This window comes from Asterias rubens, chromosome 15 (genome assembly GCF_902459465.1).
Source record: "Asterias rubens chromosome 15, eAstRub1.3, whole genome shotgun sequence".
In the NCBI taxonomy this organism is placed as follows: domain Eukaryota; kingdom Metazoa; phylum Echinodermata; class Asteroidea; order Forcipulatida; family Asteriidae; genus Asterias; species Asterias rubens.
The window spans coordinates 11,777,911-11,793,033 of record NC_047076.1 but is presented as its reverse complement, the minus strand read 5'-3'; the positions used below and the strand labels follow the sequence as shown (position 1 = coordinate 11,793,033).

The 15,123-nt window shown below is 38.5% G+C and overlaps 1 protein-coding gene across 1 annotated transcript in view; it reads left to right on the top strand.

The window, feature by feature from the left end:
* LOC117300271 (adenylate cyclase type 5-like) overlaps window positions 1-15,123 on the top strand; it is a 128,576-nt gene that overhangs the window by 73,124 nt on the left and 40,329 nt on the right. The window contains exon 6 of the mRNA XM_033784005.1: window positions 1,638-1,765. Within this exon, the coding sequence (XP_033639896.1) occupies window positions 1,638-1,765 (128 nt within the window). The remainder of the gene's footprint in view (window positions 1-1,637; window positions 1,766-15,123) is intronic.

Here is a 15,123-nt window from a genome sequence, read left to right as displayed (position 1 = left end):
TCTGCAAAAGTAGAATATATCAAGACAGTTCTCTAAAAGACAGTTCTCTAAAGAACAAACGCTACATACAGTTGTAGATACACAAATGTAATGGTGTTACTGCAAATCAATATGCAACCATAACCATGCAATGCCTCAAACCATCTATGTTGTACCTTTTGTTAGCAAGGCATCTTCAAGATTCTACTCCCGATCACCAATTTTATAAATACAGCTGTCTCAAAGCACCCAGTGATTTGCTGTGACTGTCTACCCTCCTTCTTTCAACAGCCTAGAAATTTTTTTTTTTAAAAATCAGAAAGGTTCTCCATCTTTATCTCCATGAGTAACAGCTAACGTCCCGCTAATGAAATTACCCACAACTGGGTCACAGATTCACCAGCATGCTGCGCTTTCTTTGCTCTGGCAGAATTACAATATCAAAAGGTACAAAAATTGCTGATGGGCGGATGGAGGGGAGGGGAGGGGGGGGGGTTGCAAAATTGATATCAAGATAGGAATCTTCAACCTTGGTTTGAAAATAATGATAAATACCTCACACTATGTGGCATGGATTTTTTGTTGTTGCTCTAGATAGGTTGAATTATAATTCATGGCGTGTGGCATGAATTCGTAGATGGATCAAGATATTTAGTGGTAGCAGACAGGTTAGGTAGAGGTCATTATTTATCAAATGACTTGGGACCACTTGAGGTGTGGCGTTTTAAAAGAGAAATGATGGGATGGTTGAAAACTTGACACTTTTGCCTTCTTGAACTATATGTCCATGTCACATGAGGCAATTTACGGGCAACCAGTTCCAGGCAATCTCCAAGAAGAGAATCCGTTCACATTTGAATATTCACATCTTAGGGATTGTAAGACGGAAATTGTTTGAACAATTACCACTGTGCTACCAAAGGGTCCTGCAGCATGCCGTGCAGTTGGTTGCCTCCAAGTTGCCTGTAATAGTCATCTCGCGTGACAAGGCCCTTAACAATAATTTTGAGATAGTCATTAGTGGACTCATTGCTAGGGCACTTGGTAAAGGTAATTTGTCTTTATACACTGAACAAAATGTGCGCTTCTTAAGTGTATGCGGAACCTCAACAAAGCTAATAGAGACCACAGAATATTGCTCCAAAATGGTTGCTACAGTTACGCTATATCAAATCTTAATTATCTATTGCAAATCTTAATTATTGATAATCTTAACTATCAAAAATCAACTATTAAAGGCAGTTGACACTATTGGTAATTACTCAAAATAATTATTAGCATAAAACCTTTCTTGGTGACGAGTAATGGGGAGAGGTTGATGGTATAAAACATTGTGAGAAACGGTTCCTTCTGAAGTGCCATAGTTTTCGAGAAAGAAGTAATTTTCCACGAATTTGATTTCGAGACCTCAGATTTAAAACTCGCAACTTCGATGACCGATTGAGCTCAAATTTTCACAGGTTTGTTATTGAATGCATATGTTGAGATACACCAACTGTGAAGACTAGTCTTTGACAATTACCAATAGTGTCCACTGCCTTTAATACTTATAGTTTGGTACTTTTACTCTTAATCTTTTAATATGGTACTTTATACTCTTAATAATATGACATTGTGACTAACTGCTGATTGTTTTGTATTTCCGTTGATTACTCCAGGAGAACCACTGCCTGCGCATCAAGATTCTTGGTGATTGTTACTACTGTGTATCAGGTCTCCCAGATCCCCGCCCGGACCACGCCCACTGCTGTGTAGAGATGGGCTTGGACATGATTGAAGCCATATCGTAAGTCACAACAAAATTTACTTCTCTTCATTTCCTTTATTTTCCTTGTTGGTTGTGAAGGCAAGGACTCTCAGAAAAGTAAACTTAATCACTGTACTAGCCAAGATGGAGAGAAGAGGAAGAAGAAAGGTTCAGTTTTTAAGTATGGGAAATGAACTTAATTTTTGTCCGAACCAAGAACCCAATGGAGAGATGACAAGGTAGGACGTTTCAGTTTTAGATGTGGGAGGAAAACTTAAGAGGTTATTAACTGCGCTATCTGATTCTCGGCATCAATTTCTTCAGAATTGTGAGATTAAAACTGATTAAAAAATTATAAATAGCAACTTCGTCCCAAAGACAAATTAAAACTATATTTGGAAGAGTGTCCCTCATCCTACTCATATCACCTTTAGTTCTCTTTATCTTTGATTCTCTGCATTAATCTTTCAGAATATTAGATTTAAAACCGATTTTTATTTTCCCCCTTCCAGATAATACAATAAAAATCTTGGTTGTCTTTGATTCCCCACATAATTTTTTTCAGAAATCGTAGAAGATCATTTTTCCCTTCTAAATAAAAAACAAAAGAAGTAGTAATTTTTCCCAAGGAAACATTTTAAAAACTATTTTTGGAAGAGTCTCCTTCATCCTATTTGTATCTTTTCCAATTATATTTTGTGTTCATCATTATCTTCCTCATCTATCGTCTTCAAATCTGTCTTGTAGTCCCCTTACGCTTTCTCTGTTTCCTTTTGTGTCTCGCCCATTTCCTCCAACTTCATTTTCTGTCAACCGTCTGCTGCCTTCAATGTTTTTTCCTCCTCCCTCAATCCAGCTCAATCCATTTCTATTTATGCATTGTTTTGTTCCAGTTTATTGTCGTATTTCATTCTCTGTGCCGTCCATTACATTATTTTCTCGTATTTATCAAAAGAAATAGTGGGAACTATTCTCTCGCAAATCGCTGTTTAGTTTTCTTTCATATGTCCATTATCACCACTCATCTGTTCTAAAAAAGAATTCATGTTCTAAAAATGTCATAATAATAATAAGTTCTAAACTTGAGGTCTCGAAATCAAATTCGTGGAAAATTACTTCTTTCTCGAAAACTATGGCACTTCAGAGGGAGCCGTTTCTCACAATGTTTTATACCTACAACCTCTCCCCATTACTCGCCACCAATAAAGGTTTTATGCTAATAACTATTTTGAGTAATTTCCAATAGTGTCCACTACCTTTAAAACCAGATAAACACCAAGTAGAAAACATTCCCAAGACCTTGTTATAATTCAGCGTGCTTTGGCCAGTTGCAGAAGTTGGGTCCAGAATGCCCCCCACAGTTTTGAACAATCCTAGGGAGAGCCCTGAATAGGTATTTTAAAGGAAATTTATGGTCAAACAAGCCTAAGATCGGACAGGTATCTTTAGTTGGTCATCGAAGTTGCAAGAAAATGATGGACGCCCTTGTTGGATGAACTTATGTGCTTTCAGATAGATAAAAGTCTTTTATTATTTTAGTGAGAAATAACCTCTTTCTCAAAATCTATGCTACTTCAGAGAGAACCATTTCCCACAATATTGTATACTATCAACAGCTTTCCAATGCTCGTTACCATGTAAGTTTTTATTTAAAGTTAATATTTGTTTTGAGTAATTACCAAACATGTACCTTCCCTTTAAAGCAGAGGCCAGGCCTGTATGCTTCGTTTTTGAAAGGGCAAGAAGGCATTTTCTCCTTGGTATCCTCCGAGGACATTTTAAATAACTACTGGGGCATTTCAAGGGCACCAAGGCAATGACCAGGGGGCATGGAGGCAATTGTATCACTGCCTCCGTGAAGTATTGGACCCGAGAGGCTGTTTAGAGATGTCTCGTTTAGGTCATTTCTATTTTTCATCCATAATCTCACTTTATGTTTGTGAGAATTCATAGTCGTTGCGTTGTCGTAAACTACTTTTACGTGGGTGGATCCAACGCTTCATGCAAACACAAACTCTTCGTTCTAGATTTTTATTGGAGTGAACAAATGAACATTTTAGCAGATGTTGGGCCCTAAGTGGCCACTAGAAAAATACCAAGTACATTGTGCGCACAAAACAGGCATGATGATAAGACAGAGTTCCTTCTATTTGGGTCACGTCAACAGTTAACTAAGGTTTCAATGCCATACATCTCCATCAGTGATGCTCGGATAGCTCCCTCGCTGAAAGCTCGGAACTTAGGGGTTATTTTTGATTCATCAATGACACTTCAGCCACACATCAACAACATTGTTCGTTTATCACCATATCACATCAGGAATATAGGTAAGATTCGCAAGTACTTGGACAAAAGTGCCACTGAAAAGGTCATTCACGCATTTGTTACTTCTCGTCTTGACAACGGCAATGCTCTTCTCAACGTCCATTACTTGGTGTACAAAAAGTATTTCAAAATATGCATACATGTAAATAAACTTTAAAAAACTGTGAAGTCTTTCTCAGATTCAAATAATTGAGTGAGAAATTACCTCTTTCTCAAGAACTACGTAACTTCAGAGAGAGACGTTTCTCACAATGTTGTATACTAGCAACAGCTCTCTGTTGCTTTTGAGTAATAACCAAATGTTTCCAGAGCCTTTAAACCATGATTTTAACCTTGAATGCATTTACTTCAAAACAACAACTTATTTTTGATGGATCTGTCGTCACCACGTCTTGAAAAACTGTGACGTTGTGATAGATATCCACATCAGGGACTTGCACTTGTTTCACACCCCATAAATGTTCACACCTAGACAACCTTGTCCCCAGAGGTTTGATCCTTCTTCCTGTCAGACAACCTTGTCCCCAGTGGTCTGACCCTACTTCCCATTACACCACCCTGGAAATGATTTAACACTTCACCCAGCCATCTTGAATTTCTCCCATTGGTATCAATGTTACCAAACCGAGGCTGGAAGAACAAAATAGTCGGTCCCGCATTACTAGCATTCATTATTGTTACTCGATACAAGAAACATGACCAAGATGGAGGCAGCATGATAAACATCTATTGCACCAGAGTACATTAACATTACAAGAGTCACTCGAATACGTATCCTTGGTGACTCGAGTTGCGATGAATTAATTTTCAGAAGAAAAATAAAATACATCTCTCAAAAGAGGATCCTCACGGACTTGAGATTCGATAAGTCAATTTTCAGAATGGAATAAGGAAGAAGTCTGATTTGAACAGTTTCTTTAAAGCAGGCATGTAATTTTTTCCCCAGGATTCTTCCTTAGTAAATTTTTTCCCTCAAAATCTCCTTGATCTTTCAAATATTCTTGAAAAAAGTAACGCATTCCCCATATTGTGTCCAAACGTGGGCCGGATTTCATAAATCTGTTGAGCAGAAAATATTGATGGATAAATTTCTTTGTTAAGCAAAGTACTGAATGGCGCACCAGTCACCCAATGCACTCTTAATGTGAGTTTGGCTTGTAGACTGTTTCTGCTAAGCAAGACAGTTATATGCTTAGCAAGTTGTTGTGCTTACAGGCTTTATGAAAATGGGCCTTGCAGTGAAGTGTTTTGTGTTTTACAGAGTCTGTTAACCTCCTTAATTGTAACACTCATGTAGGGGGAGGGGGTTTCTGGGTCTAGAATAAGTGGGGACCCAGATTACTTGTAAGCCATTTATAGGGATTTACACATTTGGCAAATCTCAGCCGTGTTTAAGTATAGTTGTCTAATTGAAGTTTACCCTTAATCATACCCCCCCCCCCTTCCCAAGGCGTTCAATCCTAGATTCACATGATTAAAGCAAATATCCAGGGTTGGCTACCCTGGGAACAAGGTTGTCTTCTGGGTAACCCAATTTGAGAGTTAATTCTGCAGTATGTAATACTTCTGCTATAAATAATGTCATATAATGTAGTGCATAATGCAGGAGCCTCTATAACACGCCAAAAACCCCAAAACAATTAAAAATATGAAGGAAATCGTTACAAAAATGGGGGGGGGGGGGGAATCTGAACCCATGATCTTTGCAATTCTAAAGCAGTGTCATACAAACTACATGTGGACCACAGAGATTGCAGTTCAAATCCGATGTTTTAGTAACCCATTGTTAGGCGCTGTGAAATAGTCTTATTAATAATAATAAGGAAGTCTAATATAGCGCATGTATCTACCAAACAAGGTACTAAGGCGCAGAGTATTTACAAACTTTCAGAAAGATAGGTTATTGCAGTGATGAATTTTGAGACCCAGTTAGTTAGCACTTTACAGTGGTTTACAAGGTGCTTCGGCGCGTACAGCAGCCACAGCCATGAACACAGGGGCGAACCCCTTCTCTTTTCGATAAGTGCACTGGGTTCTTTTACATTTGTTACACAACACATGGGACCAACGGCTTAACGTCCCATCCGAAGGATATAGCAATGGTTTAGTGTCTTGCTTAAGGACACAAGTGTCACGGCTTGGGATTCAAACACACTCTCTGCTGATCAGAAACACCAGAGTTTGAATTCGGTGATCTTATCATGCAGCCTCATTCTCTGGCACTATCAGTACGGTTGGAAATTTCTCTCGCATTATAAAGAGATGCAAAGGATGTTATGGGAATTAATTGGTCATTGTAGAAACTGGGTTAGGAGGCCTGTGGCATTGTTGACTTAGCTTACGCATGAATAACTTGCACTGAATTTGACTTCATATCTGTGGTCAACCATGCAGAGATTTTATTAAAAATCTTGAGATGGAAATAAGCATAAAAAGCTTTCAAGGTTTTTTAACAAAGGATTCTTGCGAAGGTTAGCACATGTATTTGGGAAGGGGACTTATCTTGGCTTGTGGGATAAAATCTTTTTTTTTTAAATAGTTGGTTTGTAAAAGTATTTTATTTTTGTTTGCCTCTTTCTTCAAAAGAAACCAAAACACAATGGTTGACAACTCAACCTATTGATCAGTATGCTCTGATCATCTTCAGAAGTGCATATATCTTCTGTTAATTAAAAGTTAAACAGACAGTTGAACATTTTATCTTCACACGAAATGACACTTAAGAAACTGTCAAGATTAAATTTCAAAGCATCTTGACACCAATTAAGACGGCCTGCTCTTTAATTTTGATCAGATGCGTATTTATAGACCGACCTCCTTGCCACTTCTAAGCCATAAAAGATCCGTTACCGCATTTAAAAAAAAGGAACTGACCCTTGTGATTGCTCGTCAAACCACGAACCCTCACTTCAATCTCAAGAACATGTCTCTCACACGACGTACAATTCACATGGGTAATTAAAACCGTCGAACAAGGCCAAAAATAAAATACCAGGTGATCGTCCCTCATCTTTTGTTGAGGCCGCATCCCTTTCCCCCCCCTTTTTTTCTCTTTTCTTTCATTTTTTCTTTTCAAGAAGACAACTTTTCTGTGTATTTCTCATTAATAACTTACTAATCTTTTGAGAACTTGTAACTACATAAAGAAAATGCTGACCTTTAAACTGACGAATTGGTGCCCAGATTGAATAAAAATACTTGGTGGCCATCTTTGAAAGAAATGAGTATTATCCCCCCCCCCCCCCAAATAAAAAAAAACCTTTGGGTCTTATCTGGATCTTAGTAGATCTAATTTTTTTGTCCTGTTTTAATTTGTCTTTTTTTGTCATATTGGACCATTGGGTGTGTGTGTGTTTTGTTATTTATAATTGTTCGATCTTCAAAAACATTTATAAAATCTTTTATCCATTCTTTAATTGGAGTTGTTTGATGTATAAATAAAAAGGTCCTCATCCTCCTCTTTTTGGACAAACCTGGACGATCAACTGGTATTTTTGCTGACTTGGCCTAAGTAGCCGTGGTACGAATAATGACGGATGGTGCGCTCTCGTCCGCGATCATGTTTCCCCTAATTTCATCCCTTCCGTTGGGGACATTTCACTCAGACATGGATACCGGGCAAAAAGCAGGTAACCAGACACCTGTGGACTAGTGCTGGATATCGGTTGCTTTTTGATGGATTGAAAAACGGGGACAGGTGATTGGGGTTATGTTGACAGTGCTTCCATTTTCTTGTTTGTTGTGTTTTTTTTTATGAGGGATGATTCTTGTGGCTTGCTTCTCATGTAAGTTATTTGTAAATCTGTGAACTTTAACGATAAAATTCTGTTCTGAAAGACACAATAAACAAATACATGTACATGTACTTGAACGAAAACAGCAGTAGGTGAACTTTGCTGAAAGTCATTCCAAATGTTTCAATTAATAAAGGAGTTCACTTCACCTGTTGTGAAAATGAGCGGATCACAAAACTGAATTTGAAGTTGGAGTCCATCTTCAATGAGCATTATGGTAACGGAATTTTGACATGTTTTTTATCCTGAAGACTTGAGGATTGGAATGAATTTACAGAAGTAAAAACAAGAGTTGTAAAAATACTTAATCAAATTAGGAGACTGTATAGAAGGGTTTGGTTAAGTGCCCCTCAATATGAGGTATTTATGAACAGAACTGTCACCCAAAACGATATCCGACTAAACAAATCAAAGAATTCTTTTTCAGGCCGACTGAAAGTCGATATCGGCAAGAATGGTCCAGCTCTAAGTACAACAAAACAAAAACAAGAACTTGATCGAAATTGATTTTAGGGCGAGTTGAAGGTACGACCGGCAGTTCACTCGTGTCAAATATGGAAATGGCAAACGGTGGGTTCATGATTATTGATCGTGAATGTATTTTGTTATTTTTTAGAAAAGCTCTACAACGATGCTGTCAGAACAAGAACTTAATACTAATGGTGGCAGAATCTTTTTATTGGATCAATATAATTCAGCTCTTTTAGTTTAAAGGATTCGGCTACTTTTTCAAAATGTCCACAGATTTACATTAAACTTACAGGGTTTGAAGATAATGATAGTGGAAAGCTTCCCTTCGAATATTACAAACTAAGGTTGTGTAGTTTTTGAGAAATGAGTAAAACAAGTCAAAAAATCATTTTGGTCTCATGAGACCAAAATGATTTTAGCATGTAAAATCCCCTTAACCATATGTGATATTATACCAAAACCATAATATAACTGATTAATACGATTTTACATGCTAAAACTGAGACGAAAATTATTACTTTTATTTCTCAAAAACTACAGCACCTCAGTAAGTAAAATTTCAAGGGAAGCTTTCTACTATCATTATCTTCAAACTGTGTAAGTTTAATGTAAATCTGTGGACATTGTGTTTTTTGTTAGGAAAAAGTACATATAAAATACCCTTTAAGGTTATGTGATGCTCCACTCAAAAGCCAGACATGTCCACCTAAAATGAAAAAAACTGGGGGTTTATTTTCATATAATTAATTTTTACCCTTATAAAGCACTGTTTACTTTGTACTTTCCTGAGTACTGGGAAAAAAATCCACAGGCAAATAGCTCGGGCGGGATTCAAACCACAACCATTGCATTGCTAGAGCAGATGTCTTACCACTAGACCACCGAGCTAGCCCTTGTGGCTAGAGGCAGTTTAATGTGATTTAATAAGGGAATAAAAGGGGAGCGACTAGTTCTTTCACTGCGGTTTAAAACAGGCAGGGTCAAATTGCCGTGTGACAAAGGCCCGAGCCGAAGGCTATATTTACACATAGGGTTTAAAAAATTGAACAGTTCCAAAACTTTTAAGTTTTTGTATTAAAAAGGTATATCTTGCCTTTATAGATTGCCTTGTTTCACTGTAGAACATTAATGTCTTGATCCAAGCCCGAGGTTCCAGATGTCTTAAACCACAGGACACATCCTTTAATATCAAAAGAGTTCCAAGAAAAAAATATTGCAAATAATGCAGTGCGTTATCTAATTGAGTTCATGAGGGACAGTTGTATTTGTTTAAGGCACATCATGTCTAGACTATTGGTTGCGGCTTACCTAGCCCTAAGGACTCTCCTCGATTATGATTTCTAATCAACCAAAGCAAATGTCAAAAGCCAAACTGCAAGTATTGAAAAACATCTTACGGCAAGGATCTTTATCAATGTTTGGCACCCTGCCTCATTCAATGAAAATGATAATGTGATCTAGTTCAAGAAAGGGATCAGACTAGGTTTTCATCTTTTTACCCCCCCCCCCCCTCCTTCACATTTGTTTTTCAAGTGCGCCTGCACAATATATGGAAGGGATTACTTGAGCAACAACTTACTTGCTTAGACATGTAAGAACTACAGAAGCTTTCGATAGTTATTGCTAAAAATAATTATTATCATAAAACTTTCCTTGATGACGAGTAATAGGGAGAGGTTGATAGTATAAAACAGTGTGAGGAACGGCTCCCTCTGAAGTAATGTAGTTTTCGAGAAGGAGGTAATTTTCCACGATTTCGATTTCGAGACCTCAGATTTAGAATTTGAGGTCTCGAAATCAAGCATCTGATAGCATACAACTTCATGTGACAAGGGTGTTTTTTTCTTTCATTATTATCTCGCAACTTTGATTTAACCAATGTAGTTCAAATCTTCACAGGTTTGTTTTATGCTTATGTTAGGAGACACCAAGTGAAAACACTCGTCTTTAAAGTCACCTGGAAATAGAATTTTTTTTTTTTCAAACATAAGAGTGTATGCTTTCGAACAATAAAACAATTTGTTTAGTAATTGTTTGTCACGATTTATATGTTTAAAAAATATATAAAGTTGTTTGGGGGACTAACTCTGCCTACCCCTTTTGTGACGTCAATCGAGGCAGACTTTGCCTGCAATGCGTATAGTAAACAAACGTGCAAAGTACATGTACGTCCAAGTCGTGAGCTGGTACATTTCAAAAAGTGTTTTACTGTATTCAGCAGCAATACACCTGGTCGGCATTGCCGGGAAAAAAACAACAACAAAATTGTTTGAAACGTACAAACTCACGACTTGGTCCGTACATGTACTTTGCAATTGTGTTTACTCTATGCATTACAGGCAAAGTCTGCCTCGATTGACGTCACGAACAGCGCCCTCTCGGGTCGGGGTCTACTCTTAAATTTGTAAATAATATAAGAACTGATTTTTGTAAAACCTTAGTTAACTGTTTATTCACATTCCACTCATCAAAACACATATATTGGTGACAAAAGCTTTTTTTTGAAAAATACCACTTTCAGGTGACTTTAAGTGCTACCTCCACCATCCTTGTTTGATCTCAGCCCAGTAGAGATTCTGAGCTACAAGCCCTGAGGTCTTGTTAGATTTTCCCGCCAAATTCGAGTCCTAGAGTTACTCATGTCGTGATCATTCTCAACTCTTGAGGATATCGTCACCTATTCCTGAATCATTCGATGGTAATTTCTTTTAATGAACTTGATAATAGATACTGTCACGTCTTGGAGTGTTAGCAAAGGGCGTTACTTGGCGAGCTACTGGGGTAGATTTACGCCTAGATATACGCCTAGAGGGGGGCTCTAATCCTGGGATTGTAGTCACCGATCCGGGCACCCGAGAGCCTTGGGATGAAAGGATCGAAAGTAGTCAATCATTTTGGTGGATAGGTTAAACAAAGGTTTAAAGGGAAGAGATTGGATTAGGTTTCATTCTTGGAGCTCTTAGCGAGGGGGGTAGTGGGGTGTAATCTAGCCCCCCACCACCTGTCCCCTCTTCGGGTAGTCGGGATTGGTTAGGAGTACCAAATTTCTTCCTAAAAGGTTTAATCATTTATATGTCACTCAAGTTCGTCCTAGATTGAAGACCATCCTAATGAGTCATTCAGAAACTAGGAGAGACTTTAACACATGATTGGTTCAGCTGACAAAGTAGTAGCAGACGTTGGGGATGTTTTGTGTGATCAACCAAATGTGGGCTTAATCCTTTGTGTGACCTGCCGTCGATTTCACCAAACTCATCCTAACTTAGGATTAATCTTAGGAGGACAAGTAAAGTTCCCTATCTGAAGACCACGTAGGACGCATTGAACCCAGCCTAAGTTAGGACGGGTTACATGTCCTAACTCGAGATCGGAGTAATCCTAGCGTTTCGTGAAATCGGCCGCAAGAATTGAACATTTGCAGATAAGTTTTTAGTGAGAATCTTTCTCACGCAGCCACGACCATGCCGGTTTTAAACAACTGTTTCAAGACCTCCTCCCACTCTTTTATTCCCTTATTTAATACCATTATTTTCAATATCGTTATTTTCAATATGCTCAAATTTCTCCGCTGTTTTTCCAAGCAATGCCTTTCATTCCCTCTGTCCTACTTTTTGATGGTCCAAATTGCTTTTGCCCGCGGGTAGAGAAGGAAAACAGTGAAAGTCCAGCAAGAGATTCCTTGATGGACCCTCTTGGGCCATCTTCTCCTTTCAGTTAACTATCAAGTGTTAACCACGGAGACGCTGTGTCGTGACGCCCACAGTTGGTAAGCTGTGGTTACGGGGTACCGGTTGCTTACAATTCTCTAACTGTCCACCCACTTGTCTGGCACTCGTTTCTCGTTAAAAAAAAAGTGAGTTATCAACCATAGAGTTAGGGCCCAATTTCATAGAGCTTAAGCCGCTTAAAGGCAGTGGACACTATTGGTAATTGTCAAAGACTAGCCTTCACAGTTGATGTATCTCAACATATGCATAAAATAACAAACCTGTGAAAATTTGAGCTCAATCGGTCATCGAACTTGCGAGATAATAATGAAAGAATAAAACACCCTTGTCTCACGAAGTTGTGTGCATTTAGATGCTTGATTTCGAGACCTCAAATTCTTAATCTGAGGTCATGAAATCAAATTCGTGGAAAATAACTTCTTTCTCAAAAACTATGGCACTTCAGAGGGAGCCGTTTCTCACAATGTTTTATACCATCAACCTCTCCCCATTACTCGTCACCAAGAAAGGTTTTATGCTGATAATTATTTTGAGTAATTACCAATAGTGTCCACTGCCTTTAAGCACACAAAGTAGCTAAGAACAATAACATTATCAGAATAAGGTTACCAGCTTAAATAGCTGGCACAATTTGTAACTGGTGTTCCGCTCGTTTCTGCTTAGCAGACAATTTTTAAGCAGATGTTTCTGCATAAGCAGCTCTATGACATTGGGAACTGGTCTCAAAACTTCTTGAGTGAATTAAACCATACATGGCAAGCAAACATTGTCCATAAACAGCTTACACTGATGTTGCATGCGGTTACTGTCTGCTCATGGTCTACCATTTTCGGAGTGAAATCATGTGTAAAAATTAAGGTGAACAAATAAATCGTGTACATTGATCAAACACTGCAGTCAACACATGCTGACGTATTTTAATATTTACATTGTCTTAACCACATCTTATACGCTGGTCAGCTTATATGCAATGATATCCTAAGCTGGGCCATACGACTCCTAGAGGGGGTGTCAATCAACAGGGGTCAGTGACTTGGTTAGAAGGGGGCAGGACAGATTTATTTGTAAACATGTATGTTATTTCATAAACTAATTGGATCTTAAAGGCACTGGACACTATTGGTAATCACTCAAAATATTTATTAGCATAAAACTTACTTGGTAACGAGTAGGGAGAGAATGGTAGTATAAAACATTCTGAGAAACGGCTCCCTCTGAAGTGGAGTAGTTTTCGAGAAAGAAGTAATTTTTGAGATTTCTGATTTCGAGACCTCAGATTTAGAATTTGAGGTCTCGAAATCAAGCATCTGAAAGCGCACAACTTCGTGTGACATGGCTGGTTTTTCTTTCATTAATATCTTGCGACTTCAATTACCGATTACGTTAAAATTTTCACAGGTCTATTTTATGCACCAAGTGAGAAGACTGGTCTTTGACAATTACCAATTGTGTCCACTGTCTTTAATCGTGGTATAGAATTTTTTTAAAGGGAAGACTTAAAATGATTAATATGAGACATTTTCTGACCGGATATTGCATGGCTTGAAAAAGTATTTTATTTATTCATTTATTTATTCATTTATTTATTACATTTCTTTGGGTAAGTCCATGTAGTTGATTCTTGTTGCCAATGGGATTCCTGATTCTACCTACGTGCCTGGAGATTGTGTTTACTCTTTGTATAATTTACCAAGACACACTCTGTCAAAACCATGCATCTCCTTCCGAAAATCATTACCTTGTTTATTTGCTCATCAAATGAGCGGGAATATGAGCTTTCAAATGACACATCTTAGGAGGCATATAATGTTTTAGCCTTGACTAACATTGTATGTTCAGTACATTGTTCAGCCAGAACAGAGTCGTGAGTACGGTCGTGTCTTTCTACTTCCAACCTCGTACGCATGGCTCAAACTTAGAAAGTACTCATCTACAGTACATGCACTGTACAGATGGTACGCATGTACACGTAAATATGTGTACATACGCTGTACACGTATTATATTCATGCTTTGTGTTATGTATAGGGGCATGTGCGCTGGCTGAACTCATAGGGGACTCCGATTATGCAGGTCGCGGCAGGCTGGAGAACGTTGATCAAGGCTAATAAATGTTTAGGCTACAGAAATCCCTTCATAAGCTGCCTAGCTGGACTATGTAAAATATGGCGACGTCCAACAATCCGTCACAAAACTAAAATTAACCTTGGAGTCCCCCCACCCCCCCCCTTAAAAACAAAACTTCTAAGTATTAACATTTCACAATCCGTCTTTGATACAGTGAATGTTTGGGTTAAGGATATAACTTCATAAGCTTCCTAGCTGAACCATGTCAAACAAGTGAAATCTTCTCTCACGGTCACTGGGGAATTTTTGTTTCTCGATGACAGACGCAGGGATAAGACTCCAAACGTCAAAAGCGGACTTCACTAATCATTCTTTTAATCCCTGTTTAATCCAAGACAATAGGGCATGATTTTGTTTCGGGCTCTAGGGCCGAGCTGGAGACAGGAACGTTTTTTGAGAGGTTGATTATCAGATGTGTCGGGAGAGACGATGGCACGGATATCCGTCGTGATTAAGCGAAGATTAGACTGTTTTACGAGGCCTCGTAGTCTCGGGTTACAGTTTGTCTATGGTTGATGGTTAAATGATACAGCCGAAGGCTAGTTTCTGGGGGGTCTTTTTCCTGATGATTTTACACATGAGGAGACGGTAAATTGAAGCTGATGGGACAGAGCAGAATGCTGGGTCAACAAACGGCGCAATTATTTTGTTCAACTGAAAGATGATATCAGGGCCCAATTTCATGACTCTGCTTACCGCCGAATTCTGTGCTTACGATCACAAATCTCCTCTTACAAGCTAGCTGTAAGCATAGAATGCCTAGTAACCTGGAGTACGCACCCCCAAAAGCTATATTCGCACCTGGAGTACGCACCCCCAAAAGCTATATTCGCAGCTAAACCGTGAAATACCCGCTAGAATTAAGTAAGCACAGAATTCTCTGCTTCTGCAAACACCGGTTCCTTGCTTACGGTAAGCAGAGCCATGAAATTGGGCCATGGGATCAAGTTCAT